General features: G+C 37.8%; 1 protein-coding gene across 1 annotated transcript in view; it reads right to left on the bottom strand.

Moving 5' to 3' along the window:
- Nucleotides 1–14,316, bottom strand: part of lama4 (laminin, alpha 4) — a 55,733-nt gene extending 41,417 nt beyond the window's left edge. The window contains exons 1-3 of the mRNA XM_052586442.1: nt 13,865–14,316; nt 2,244–2,345; nt 1,492–1,619 (exon numbers count right to left, since the gene is read on the bottom strand). Of these exons, the coding sequence (XP_052442402.1) occupies nt 1,492–1,619; nt 2,244–2,345; nt 13,865–13,960 (326 nt within the window). The 5' untranslated portion in view covers nt 13,961–14,316. The remainder of the gene's footprint in view (nt 1–1,491; nt 1,620–2,243; nt 2,346–13,864) is intronic.
- Between the last annotated feature and the right edge of the window lie 321 nt (nt 14,317–14,637).

Below are 14,637 nucleotides of genomic sequence, written 5' to 3' on the forward strand. Positions count from 1 at the left end.
TGATATTTACAGGAAGGTGTGTTGAAGCAAGGAAACCCCTGTTCTATGATACACCCATTTTGTTACGTATGCATTTATCAGCATCTAGAGAGATTTTCATTCCACCTCATTCACTTTGCATAGTTTGGCTGGCACAACAAAAACCCTCAATTTAACTGTATGATTGTTAAGGTTGGGATCAGAACTAAATCACAAACTGTCTACAGAGCAAAATTCTTCACCACACTTAAGATTCCAGCATCCTCTGACCTCACTGAAACACTAGGGATCAATCTATGGTATTCTACCTCTCCCGAGCCATTAGTATCCTACCTCTCACTGCTTGAAAACAAAAGAAAAGAATCAATATTTTGATTCTTCAGAATCCCTTATAAACTCACCATGCACCTTAACAGTTTCCAAACTGTGAAGTCCCAGTGGAGCATCATAATTTTTGGGCAGTATTCAGTAAAAAAATTAATAAAAAGGCTTCCAAGCTCCACACTCTCTGAACTCATGACCAAAGAAATTAAGACTTTTTACCAAGAATCTGTCCTCCCAGGTGAAGACTTGTCTTCATGTCATAACCAGCCATTACCCAAATCTGGAGATGGAGGCAAGGGGCCACCATCTTTATTAGATAATTTGCAGTGCCTATAACTTGGTTTACATTAGACAGGAAGATGAGAGAAAGACTGCTTATAACACCATCATCTTAATGATATGCTTATTTACTCCAAAGACCTCTAAGAAAACATTCAACATGTTTGCCAAATTCAGCTACAGCTCTTAAGATACTATCTTTTTGTCAAACTTGAAAACTATTAATTACATTTTTCTTACTGTCTCCCTCTTGGAGTTTATCATCTCCAGTGATCAGGTCCAGATGGATCCCAAGAACACTGAAGTGCCAGAGAATGGCCTCAAACAACATGAAACATTTCAGTTTTTACAGGAAACTTCAACAACATCGTTGTTCACTCACTGACCTCATGAAAAGTAATTACAAACAGCAGACATCTGAGACAACCAAGCTTTAAGGACCTCAAGCTTCGATTGACATCAGTTCCTATACTGACCCTTCCTGATCCTAAGAAGCCTTTTATTGTTGAGGTTGATGAGCTTATATGGCAAAGTAGGCTGTTGTGACACAAAGCCAGTTTTTTTGCTTTAGAGTTGCTACTTGTCGTGCATTTCTATCACTGCATACATGTAATTAACTGTTGGAAGGTCTCCACCTACTTGTGGCATAAGGCCTTCCCACTAGTCTCTGGATTGCAACCAAACATGTTGTTATGCATGCTTAAAATGTAAACCAGATGCAGTTGCACAAGTAACAGTATTAATAATGAAAATAACTTTATTCCTTTTTTAATGCTTGTAATATTTGAAGCTGAATAATAAACACCAAAGTCATCAGCATTTCTTTTTTATTTTATTTTTTTTTTTTATGTTGCTGATATGGTTTGTGTCAGCATGCTTTGTTTAGCCAGAGCTCATGTATGAACTCACTTGTTAGATTCCAGTGATAGCGGGCAGGCACATGGTCTACACACAAAGGTACCAAGAGGAAGAAACACAGGTAAATATCTATCTTCACATTGCTCACAGAAATCTCCAACGGTGTGGTCCTGACATTCCTGAAACAAAAATGGTGCATTTCAGCTAAACTTACACTGGCAAGATTGCAAAAATGTTAAACTCTGTCAACAGCATATATCAGGGCTCTTTGACTCCAGTCCTGGAGGGCTTGTGTCCTGCACACTTTAGTTCCAACTCGAATTAAACACATCTGCCTTTAATTTGCCAGTAATACTGAATACTGAACAGTTTGTTCCAGGATGTTTCGTTATGGCTGGTACTAAAATCTGCAGGACACCTGCCCCCTAGGACTATATATTACAAATAATTATCATTTAAAATGTAAAGTTGTCTAAACTTTAATTTATGTATTTGTGGTCTTTTGGGGCAAAGCCAAATTGTATCATCCTAGCATTAGCAAATATAGTATGTGTTGTGGGAATTTTTATGGTTTTATGTTGCCTTCTCAATACTGGATCATAATTTAAATTCATTTGTGGTAAATTGTTTCATTTATTGTTTAATTAGATTATTCATCCAAATACCATCTTATTTTTCTCTTTGGTGTACATAAAAATCTCTTCAACATGGTATTGTTTACATTTCGAGAATAGATGGGTATTGATGTCATGGAGTAAAGTAAAAAAAAAAAGACAGATGGTTTGAAGAGTTTTGAAACTTACAATGCATATCCCCGTAATGTCCTCACAGCTGTCAGCATGGCCTTTACAGTTACAGGGGAGACATGTTTCCTGCTCACTCAGGAAGAAACCACGTGCACATACCTGCAAAAAAGAAACAACCAAACATTAACTATCAAAATATTCTATTAAATTTTAATTTTTTCGATTTTGTTGTATAGCCTAATGTTCATAATAAAATAAAAATAAAAACTTGTAAACTTTTTTTGTTCTACTGTGTGTGCTCATTTAATTTATTTTACTACTTTTAAAATGTATTTTATATACAGTACACATGTTATTTGACTGCATTAATCAACATGTAGTCTTAAAATATAAAAGCCAATAATATAAATCATCATACCATCATGTAACATTTTAAAATCACAAAAAAAAAAAAAAAAAAAAAAAATATATATATATATATATATATATATATATATATATATATATATATATATATATATATATATATATATATATATTATTATTATTATTTATTTATTTATTTTTTTTATTTTTTTATTTTTTTTGCTCACCAATTTTGAAGTTTTAGCTTTCATACGGATAAGGATGAGGAGTAGACAGAGACAATTATATGATCTAGCCTAATTCCCTCAAAAGTAAGTGCGTAAGAAAATAATTTTCTGTACAAAAACAACAATAAAATAAAATAAAACATCTCATATGAAATATGAGAAAAATCTGTTTATGTTGAGAGGTTTCAGCCTTGAAACCTGATTTACATTTCTTTGTATATGATTCTATGAATGACTTATAAAGTTTCAGGTCTTTGACTATTCACCTGGGGCTATATTACAAAAAAAAAAAAAAAAAAAAAAAAAATCAGTTAGTATCTATAGTCAAATGGTTGGTCTGTTTATGTTTCCATTCCCTTTATTGGTTATCTTCCTGTTCCTGCTCCCTGATTTTTATACGGGTGTTCCCCGTTTAGTTCATGTTGTTCCCAGCTGTGTCCCATTAGTTTCGGTGCATTTAAACCCTGTGTTTCCGGTGGGCTGTTGTATATGTCATCTCCCCCTGCATTCTGTGTGATTCCACATCTGTGAATACAGGACTGTATAATGGTAATAATCCTGCGTTTCCTCGCTCCTGTGTACCGTGACACAGAGCTGTTTTTCATTAGCACACATTCCTTATTGGTAGATCAGCAAAAAGTATAGTATAGTGCCTTCAATCTGAAACCCCACCAAAAGAAAAAAAAAAAATTGAACAACTTTTGCTTAGGTGAGAATTATTATTTTTTTAATTTATATATATAATGCTGAATAAAATAAAATAACAGTCCTAGGAGTATGAATATATAATGAAAATGGAATAAAAAATCAGTAGTTCATCTCATCTGCGTTTCCTTGTGTTTGATCAGTGGTGACAGTGACATTTGTAAATGGAAATAAGACTATATCATATCAACAACAAACACACTGATTAAATATTCCACACTGATTAGATCTTTCACTGAAGGACTGAACTTTACACCAACCTGTTTCTCTCATCTTGTGTAATGGGATATAGGCTTCTTCTACTGCCCAAAATTAATTCTGTCTGCTATTTGCCCACTAATGTGTCAGAGTAAAAGGATTTCCATATGTCAAGATATGAAGAATTCCATCAACCACACTACATTCTGGAGCTTTCCCTAATCCTCCTATGGCTGTGCAGATAGACGATAGTCAAGACAATATTAGGCTCATTCTCCTATTAATGTATTATAATAATAATTATTATTATTTTTATTAGGCTGCCTATTATAATTCTGCTATAAAAGTGCCCTGTTATTTCACTTCAGCATCGCATGTCACACACAAATGCGCAAATGAGGATTAGAGCCTATAGCTGGTGAAAGAGTCTCCATCCACAAACACACATACATCATCTGCAGATGTAAGGTATTAGGTGCACTTTAACAAGTAATCTGAATGGCCTATGTGCAATATTTTAACCAAGCCCTCACTAACTGAGTTTAATGCCACAGTTATTTTAGAAGGCATCTCATTATCATTTCTGTAGCAGTGTATCGGGCTCGGGTGCTCAAAATATATGAGCTTACCTATTTTATACACTTTTATATTTAACAAGTTTGTTTATGTCCAATATTTAGTGTTAAACTGTTGATCTTTAAATGAAATCTACTATTGATTTTCACGGTTGACTGATTTTACTAAACATTTAGACTGATAACGTCCGTGCACAGATGAGGCAAATGTGTCACAGGATGCGCAATATGACAGTTGTATCTGACTTTACATGAACTAGCTGTTTAAAAGACATCTTTATATTTAACATGTTAATTTATCAGTATGTTTTGAAAGATTTTAGTGCTTCCATAGGCCCACTCTCGCACCCCTGTGTAGTTCACTCTCGCACACCAAATAGTTATGCTATGACAAGAACAAAGAGTCTCTCTCTTGCTCCACCCATGCACGATAATATTGTGTATCGTCAAACTCATGGGCTGACGAAATGATGATTTGAAAAATTACCATAAATTACCAACACTAAATCCTATCCAACACCTAAAAAACCACCTTACTTACTAACAAGTAGCAAAGTTGAGGCAAAAGTCATAGTTAATGATTTGTTAATTGTGAAAGTAATAGCCTATGTGACCAAAACTAGTAGCCTATAGTATAGTGTGGTTGTTGATTTGTAAGTCATTTATTTATTTACTTACCCACCCAGAAACTGATTAAACATCTAATCAATCTGGACCATGATTTTACATTAGATTTAACAACTCCAGCAGCATTACAATTTTGCCTGGTTATGTCAGAATAGACTACATTACACTTCTATGTTAATATAAACTAAAAGACAGGGCAAGCTCTGCAGTATTGTGAAAGTCCTTTAGGGTTAGCTATACAAGACTGTTGTGTGTCTAATCTGATACGAAACTCTTGCCAATAGACAACCAGGGGACTCTTGGAGCAAAGGACCGTGGGAAGTGGAAACATCCTGTGTGAGTCATCATTTCTGCTGGAAAGGATAGGCCTGAGAAACTAAACATCCTCTTTGAGTGTGTATTTGTATATATGAGATTTGATAGTCATGATTCATGATGTTGTTGATAAATTTTTTATTTGTTTAACTATAAGATGTTTTAACTTTACTGACCTGAATTAGTGTTCTTACAAACTCTTCACCCATGACTTCTTCACAATACAGCATACCTTATTGCTTTTGTTAAATGTTTACCACACAACAAAAATATTAAAAGCAAAAATATATGCATTGATAAATTACTTTTCATCCTTCCGCTGAAAAAGTTCCTGCCGACAACAGCAAGAGAATGTTCCTAGGTCCATGCCTCATCTTATGAAGCTCAAATAAAAACAGAGAATAGAAACTGTTCTAGTCCGCTGTGTCATTTCTTTATTTTTTAAATTACATATGACATTTTCTCACACATGTGCATCTGCTTATTCCAGCATGAGAAAACGTCTGTTTTCCATCTTTAGCTGACACTGCACATTGCATTTTTGCAAGCATCGTTACAATGTAAATTGATGGAAAAACAGTACCATACCGTACGCTTTCACAAACGTGCACACCTCAACATACTTCCTTCTCTCCCTATCTCTAGAGAAGACTTTCTTTGATAGTGGAATGTAATGACATGTAATTCATGAATGATTCATTCAATTTTAACAAATCTTTAATATGAATAGGAAACATTGAGTTATCTCAGCAAGGATTTGTTCATTTTGTGTTGACTGCATGCATAACATCCTATTGGTTATTTACAGTTAACAGAAATGATGAGGCCCAGTTCACCTCTCAAGTCTTAGGTTAGGGACATACCAAACCAACAACACAGAACTGAGGAAAGCCAGTGTTTCTGTCATGATCTGAATGTGGAAATGAAGTAAAAAACGTATTATAGTAAACTTTATACTTTTTCAGTATTATGTTAAAAATCACTATGATGAAGTGAAACTTACAACAACATACAGTTAATAACATGTAATATTTGTGTTTGTTGTATGATATTGAGCCAGAAAGTGGCCATGTGACAAAAGAATAAACAAGAAGAACCCAAAGGCTTGAGAGATGAACTAATCAGTTCAGTTTCTCCTGGTACAGGCTGCGTAGCCTTATAGCCTTTGGGGCTGTCACAGGATGAACGAATGACTCAAACTCAAAGACCTGAGAGGTGAACTAATAAATTTTGTTCCCAGTATAGACTGCATAGCTTCAGCTTATGGGGGGATGTGATATGAGAAAAAATGAACGACTAATATCTGGGGATGAGGTAAACTAACAGTCTGCACAGCCTAAAGCAATTCCAGTCCTCATGCCCCCATGCTCTGCACATTTTGTATGTTTCTCTTATGGGTTCAGACGCTTGTTCTATTCGAACGTAAGTGCTCTGCGAAGTGGACATCACAGGATATTCTGCCATAATTCCAGTTTGTAGCAGTCATATTGCATTGATGTGTGCGAGACATGAATTGAACTGGTTAAATGCATCCATGTCCCTCTGAGCTGAATTAAGGCCTACATCTAAATAGCCGCATTTCCGCTGTAGGGCCAGTGCGAGCCAGGGCTTAAAATGGGCCGAGCGGGGCTAATAGCGCAGGGTTTCCACAGTCAGGCCTGAAGCACCGCTGTGCGTCACTAAAACAAGCCCTCTACGCGCCTCTCAGGAACAACGTCATGCAACCAAATCATTTCACCAACAAAGAGAAGTTATCAGAAAACTAATAAGAAATAAATCACTGGAACATATACGATCACACAAGAACATGATAAAAGCGGCCGTTTGTTTGCATGCTTTGTTAAATATTGAAATTCAAAAGCATCGATGTTTTACTATAGAATAAGTGAATAAGTGATTGCTTTTTATTTTATTTGCTTTTATTTATTTTATCTTGTCTCTGTCGCTCCTCCTTCCATCTCCTTTTCTCTCGCCTCATCTGTCCTACCCCCAGGTTCCCGCAGGTCCCTGTGTGCGGTCAGAGTAGAGCGCCGTCTCGAGGGTACCCCCGGCCTGCGAGGGGCAATGGGGGTATGTGACGAGTGGGGCGGGGCCGAGGGACGTGGGAACGAGGAGTGAGGCCAGTGGAATGATTGGGAAATCAGCGACACCTGCGACCCACCCCCAGTCTCAAATCCCATGTAGGAGATGGAAGGATATAAAACTGGAGCGACGACAGTGAAGGACGAGAGAGGACATATTTTATGTTTGCTTTTATCAGTCGTCCGTGAGGGGCTGATGCGCTGTTTTGTGTTTATTTTGTAATTAAAGTTTCATTTTGATTGTCCGCCGGTTCCCGCCTCCTTCTTCCCGATGGTTAGGAAGATTTTATTATTACAGCTGTTCACTGACGATGTCTGCCTCGTGGATAAGACCAGCCAGCAGCTCCAACATCGAATTCAGCAATGGTTGGACTGACTCTACGTGAACGGCATGAGGCTCAGCATCACCAAGACCGAGTACCTGGAAGCTGACATGAAGACAACCAACAACCAGACCCTGAAGAAAAGTTGCAAATTCAAATATTTCAACTTGCTGATCTCCACAGATGGTGACTCGCTGCCTGATGCCCGAGCGCGCATGAACGCTGCATGGCACAAATGACAGATTTGCGATAGGAGGATGCCGATTCACCTGAAGTTGAATATATACTAAACAAAAAAAAAAAGTAATGCGCCCATTGTGTTGTATAGATCTGAGTGCTACAGCAAAGCACGAAAACACCATGCATGCCATACAGATGTGCATGCTCCAATGGGAGCTCGGCTTGACCCTGCTCGACCACGTGCAGAACGAGAAAGTCAGACGGGCCATTGGCATCACTCCAATTATGGAGAAGATGGAAGAAGTGTGGAGCAATGACGATTCAGTGGTCAGGGCCGCCTTCCGCCTCAGTCCACCCAGCAAGCGACCACGAGGAAGGCTCAAAAAGAAATGGATGGAGCACATTCAGGACAACATGTGGACCCACAACAACGATGCCCATGAACAAACAAAGTGGCGAATGTTGTGCCAATTGGTGGATCCTGCACTGCAGGACTAACACCCGGAAAAAGATGAGAGGTTAAAATGCCCATAAAATGTACAAATCTATTTAAACTTCCTGGAACAGATTAATTTCTATCACTGCCATGAAATTTAAGAAGGTCTATTCTCCAAATAACAAATTTCATGTTGCTGAAAAATGGTTTAGAAACAGTATATGGACTTTCGCTCTCCAAGCTACCTTCCTTTCCACTGTTTTTTGCCTCTCGCAAAAGCCACAAAGCCTTCCAATAATGCTTATGTCATGCTTGAGCTTTAGTTAGGCTGAAACTTGAAAGTTATATTGCACAACATAAATACAATGTTTAGGTATTATTAGGAAACTCAGGAAACAGATGATTCTTCTGCACAATCTGACTTTGCTGCAGCCTGGAATTGAACTACTGGTTTTCGTCTGGTCAGAGGAGAACTGGCCCCCCAACTGAGCCTGGTTTCTCCCAAGGTTTTTTTCTCCATTCTGTCACCGATGGAGTTTCGGTTCCTTGCCGCTGTCGCCTCTGGCTTGCTTAGTTGGGGTCACTTCATCTACAGCGATATCATTGATTTGATTGCAAATAAATGCACAGACACTATTTAACTGAACAGAGATGACATCACTGAATTAAATGATGAACTGCCTTTAACTGTCATTTTGCATTATTTGCACACTGTTTTCCTAACTAATGGTTGTTTAGTTGCTTTGACGCAATGTTTTTTGTTTAAAGCGCTATATGAATAAAGGTGACTTGACTTGACTTGACTATTATTATTATTTGTATTACTATTAATTTGATTTCTGCCTTAGTTTTAGTTTGAACTGTTTACCTTTTTTATAGTGAAATACATTTTCTTTGCTCTTATCCATTTTGTGCACAGTCGATCGTACAAGCCTTTCAAAGTATATTCTATGGACTGCATGCACAGATTAATGTATTCAGTGAATATACATTACCTAATGCACCTTTGGTTTTTGGATACATAAATCACTCATACATGCGCTGCTGTCCACGTGGGCACAAAAATTAGGATGCAAGCATAAAGCATATGGCAAGGGAAGTATTATTTTGGCTTAAGTGGTAAGTTCTTGGCCAGAATGAACAGTCAGAAGTCCGGTAAATCTGCTTCTCAAGGAATACATGAGCTCATAAAATGTAGGTGTTGCTTTGGTTAAAATGTCTGCTAGTGGGTAAATGTTAATAAACAAAAGTTCCATTTCAGGGACTCCCAGTTTGTGCAAAGGCAACAGCTTGTTATGCTCCTTGCCTGTATCCCATCTCTCTCTCCTTGTTTCTCACACTGTTTACATTGTTTTAGTGAACATACACACTAACTAAGAAACACACAAGAGTGCATACCAGATTCAAATTCTATTGGACAATCTGTAGTTTAGTAGGTTAACACTAGGTTTTGGTCCTCAAATTTGACTGGCCAAACAGTGTTCCAAGAGTTCTGGAATATAGTATAATAGCATACTGAGACATTTCAATATTTGTAGCTATGTTAGTGTTCAAAGCAGTCCAAACTATGCATGCAGCGCTGAATGAAAGCAAATTTATGTTATTATATACGTGATCGCTCAGAGCGGGGAGGGGGAATATCTCTCACTCTGCTCCACTCATATATGCTATTCTAGACTGGCTTTCTGTGTTTTGGATGGTGAAAAGAAGAAATGAAGGCAGAAAAGAAATTCATGCCTGCAAAGAAAGAAAGAAAAATAATAAATAAAAAAATAAAAAATAAACTCCATATGCTGTCTGCTACATTAGAAGCACCCAAACCCTCAATATAGGCACAAGCAAACAAATAAACAATATTTGATGGAAGGTCACAGGTCAAAACTTGTAGCTACAAAAATCATCATGGATCATTAAAAATGTAAATCACCTGTTGTGAAAATGAGAAAATATGAGTTGTCAGTAAAATAGAACATGATTTTACATATGGAATACATTTAGAGAGCTTTCGTGAAGGGCATGCTTGCTGAACTCCCCCCGCTGCACTGCTCTGATTTCAGACTCAATTCTATCCAACCCTGGTGCATTTGCATTCATCTTGTATCAGATACATGCACAGTATACACACACACACACGTGTTTCTCAATGTATTAGAATGTTACACACAGATTTTTCTGAATTTTGAACACATTTACCTCAAAATGATGAGACCTATCTATTCACACCTTGTAGCTATGAGAGAGGGGCACACAGGTATATTTTCTGATTATAAATTTATGTTATGTTAAAATCAGTCTTGGCCAATGGACTATAACATACACTGTTTCAGTAATGACATAAAAAATAGGATTCTGAAGAATGGCCCATATATCTTTTTCCTTTGGTGCTATTATGCACAGCGGAATGAACGGCATGTGCACCACACTAAAAGGTATTTGCCTTAACTAAAAACACACACAAAAAACAACTCCCCTTCTCTTGTTCTATGCCAAGCATGCTGTGAACTAGAAACCCACTGCCCATGCAGTGTTCAAAGATATCAAGATAAATTTTATAAGTTACTACAACAAATCAGTTGACACCGAATTTTAAGTTTAAAATTACATACAATATTAAGTTGACATTAAAGATGATTACTAATAAAAGACAGCTTTCATATATGTCATATATAACTATGAAATATATATATTGAACTAAGAAACAATAGCTGTGTTTACATGGACACTACTAATCTGATCATAATAGGACTAGAAGCACAATCAGAATAAAAAAGTCACATGTAAACACGTCAATCGGATTGAATTGGCCAGATCCAACTAAAATCTTGATCGGATTGTAAGGGATGGTTTATTAGGGCCCGAGCACCGATGGTGCGAGGATCCTCTTGTATCTGCTCCGTCTATTCTTCTTCTTCGTCTTTGTCTTCTTCTCCAAAATGAATCGCATTTTTGAGGGCTCAAACATGCTCAAAAAGTCATGAAACTTTGCACATGTGTCAAACCTGGTGAAAATTTTCGTATGATATATGATTCAGAAAAGTGTGTGGCAAAATGGCTCGACAGCACCACCTATACTAAGAAATCAACAGCCTTCCAGCTATGTTTCACGTACATGCACGAAAATTTTCACACACATGTAACACACCAATACCTACAAAAAAGACTATTGGAGCAAAATTCTGAAACCAACAGGAAGTCGGTTATTTTTAATATTATGACCAAATTTTGTTTAATTTTTGTCATTTCCATGCGTTGTATTTTAACAAACTCCTCCTAGAGATTTATTCAGATCAACACCAAATTTGGTATGCCTAATCTAAAGGCCTTTGCGATGTTAAATTGTGAAGATTTTGAGTTTTCGTCTAAGGGCGTGTCAGTGGCGGCCTGGCGAATTTCGATGATTCGCCATGAAAAATGAAGTTGCTATAACTCAGACATACCATGTCCAATCTGCCCCAAACTTCACATGTTTGATAAGACTCCGAACCTGAACAGATTGACATGCCCATATTCAGTTATAGTCATGGCACCACCTATTGGCAACAGGAAGTGAGATATTTGACACTGCAACGAATTACTCCTAGAAATTTTAAGACATCAATGTCTTTTTTGTGGTCAGTCTAATCTAAAGGCCTTAACGATGTTCAGTTGTGAAGATACTGAGTTTTCGTTAAAAAGCATGGCGCCGTGACGAAGTTCGATGTCTCGCCATGGGAATAAAATATGTTATAACTCGGGCATAAAATGTCCGATCTTCCCCAAACTTCACATGTGTGATTAGAGTCCTGGCCTGAACAGATCTAAAGGCCAATATTCCACCGGGTGTGGCAGAATGGCTCTATAGCGCCACCTATATACTTTCAACGGAGTGCACCTCGAGCTATTTTCCACGTACATGTATGAAAATTGGTCCACACATGTAACACACCAATACCTACGAAAAGTTTCTTGGTACGAAATCCGAATCCCAACAGGAAGTCGGTCATTTCGAATTTTCTCTGCAAAATTGGTGTTGTTTTTGCCACTTTCAGGGGTTGTACTTTAACAAACTCCTCCTAGAGATTTATTCAGATCAACACCAAACTAGGTCAGTGTACTCTAAAGGCCTTTTCGATGTTAAATTGCGAAGATCTTGAGTTTTGTTAAAGGGCGTGTCAATGGCGGCCTGAAAAATATCGATGTTTCGCCATGAAAAAGGAAGTTGCTGTAACTCAGACATACAATGTCCAATCTGCCCCAAACTTCACATGTTAGATAAGACTTCTGCCCTTAACAGATCTACATGCCCATATTCAGTTATAGTCATAGCGCCACCTGCTGGCAACAGTGCAATGTTAAGACGACTAGTTTTGAGGGCAGGAAAGGGCACTTTTACTTTTTTTAAGTAGCGTTAAGCAGCACAACAGTTCAGCTGGTCATCGCCTAATTAGGACCCGAAGAAGACAAATATCATGTGTGCTTTTTAAAACATCATGCAAAAGCAGCAACTCTGTATATGCATGCAGTGTGCGCATGTCAAAAGAGTAAATCCGATCAGAAGCTTGTGACATGTTAACGCCCATATCAACCTGATCACTTTATTCAGCGTTCATGTAAACACTACATTCGGACTCATCAATCAGAATGAATTAATTCCGATGGAAGCAAAAAGTGTCCATGTAAACGCACCTATTGTTCTGCCAAATTCTCAAATGGCAGCATTATTTTGTTACTTGTAAGACAGACTTTGGATTAGGAAGAACATGTCTATAAATGTCAACAAAAAAAGGTCTAATTAGAAAGATTATTATAGGCTTTGGAACAGAACTTGAATCTCCTCTGATCCTCAGGGAATGTGGCAGTACAGAAGTGTTCCCACTCTGCCCATTGGATCAGTATGTCCCCCCAACAGATGGCCTCCATTCGCCTCTGTTGCATTTCCGGTGAGGAGTGACAAGACCCTCTAGACTCTCAACAGCTGCTGGTTGGGTCGGTGGGGGTGGGGAGGGCACAGAGTTTTCTCATTACAGAGCATGAGACACATAAACATCTCTCTTTCTAAAGACCTTTTTAAACAACTTTATAATAGCATATTTAGCACTAAACCTTATGTTTACTGGAACACTAGAGTCCATACAAGAAGTCCACACCCAAACATCCATGTAGAACATTTCAGTCTGATCAACAGCTACAGAAAAATCTCAACATCTCCAGAAACAACAGAGATAAGTGCTTTATAGTTGCTCATGAAGTTCTGAAATGTTAGTCGAATTTGTTTATATGCTGTATAGCACTTTTCACAAAACACTTTTTTTTTTAAGTGACTATTTCTGATATATTTTTCCTATAAGTCCTCAGGAGAAGTATAAACACAAATGAGGCACTCCTTGACATTAAGTACTGGCATAGCCTAGCTCAAATAATCAGAACACTGAATTTGATTAGAGATATTTGAGCACAATGATATATCTTTTTATTATATTTCAGAACACATGCCGCTCTAAAAGTTAAGCAACACTTTTTAAGACCCTGCTATAGACAGAAGTATATCTGCAAACAAGTAATAAAGGAAATAAATTCAACATATTATTTGTGTTTATTGTAAAACCTTTGGCATATGATGCTAATTCAAATATTCCTCTTTTCTCAGCCACAAAGAAAGGACTTACCCTGTAGACTGTGTTTAACTGTTGCGAGGCAGCTGTGTGCGTGAGTGCTGACAAGATGAAGAGAACACAGATAGGTCCAAACTGCAGAGAGGCCATGTTTCCCCCCGCAAACAAATGCCCAGGCAGTGAATGTTGTTGTGTTCACTGCTGTAGTCTTTCTCACATCTACTTCTCCCTAGGCTATTTTTTGTCCTCAGTGTAGTCTGTGTAGTCTTCACTGCTGTTCTCTTCTTCTCTCGTTTACGCCCTGCCCTGCCAAGCTGGACTTCCTCCCTCGAGCACCCCCGGCCCCCCTCTTCCTCACGCACACATTTCCCTCACAAGATCTTGAATGGAAATCACATGCAGCTAAAAAAAATAATAAATTTAAAGAATCCAACCCGAGGAAGAAATATCAAAACTTTTTGTGTTTTCTTGTATAACTTCTTCTGGCTGTTACCCTAAAAGTGAGTGAAATAATTTGCATTGGCTTGGCAGAGAGTGAGTAATTGATAGCTCTTTGCTCATTACACTACCCTTTGACCTTGGCTGTGGACCTCCCCCTCCCTGTGAATATCTCTTAACCTTTCTAACCCACTGGAAACACCATCTCCTACAACACACACACACATTTAGGTGAATGCGTGACAACATATCCGTATGCTGAGAAACATATATGTGTTGGTTGTTCTTTGTGTAGTCCACTGGTTCTCAATTCCTATCAACTCACTTTTCTGCACATTGTGTATGTCTCTCTTATCTGACACTCTCCTAATGAGATGATGTTCTGAATC

This window comes from Carassius gibelio, chromosome B20 (assembly GCF_023724105.1).
Source record: "Carassius gibelio isolate Cgi1373 ecotype wild population from Czech Republic chromosome B20, carGib1.2-hapl.c, whole genome shotgun sequence".
In the NCBI taxonomy this organism is placed as follows: domain Eukaryota; kingdom Metazoa; phylum Chordata; class Actinopteri; order Cypriniformes; family Cyprinidae; genus Carassius; species Carassius gibelio.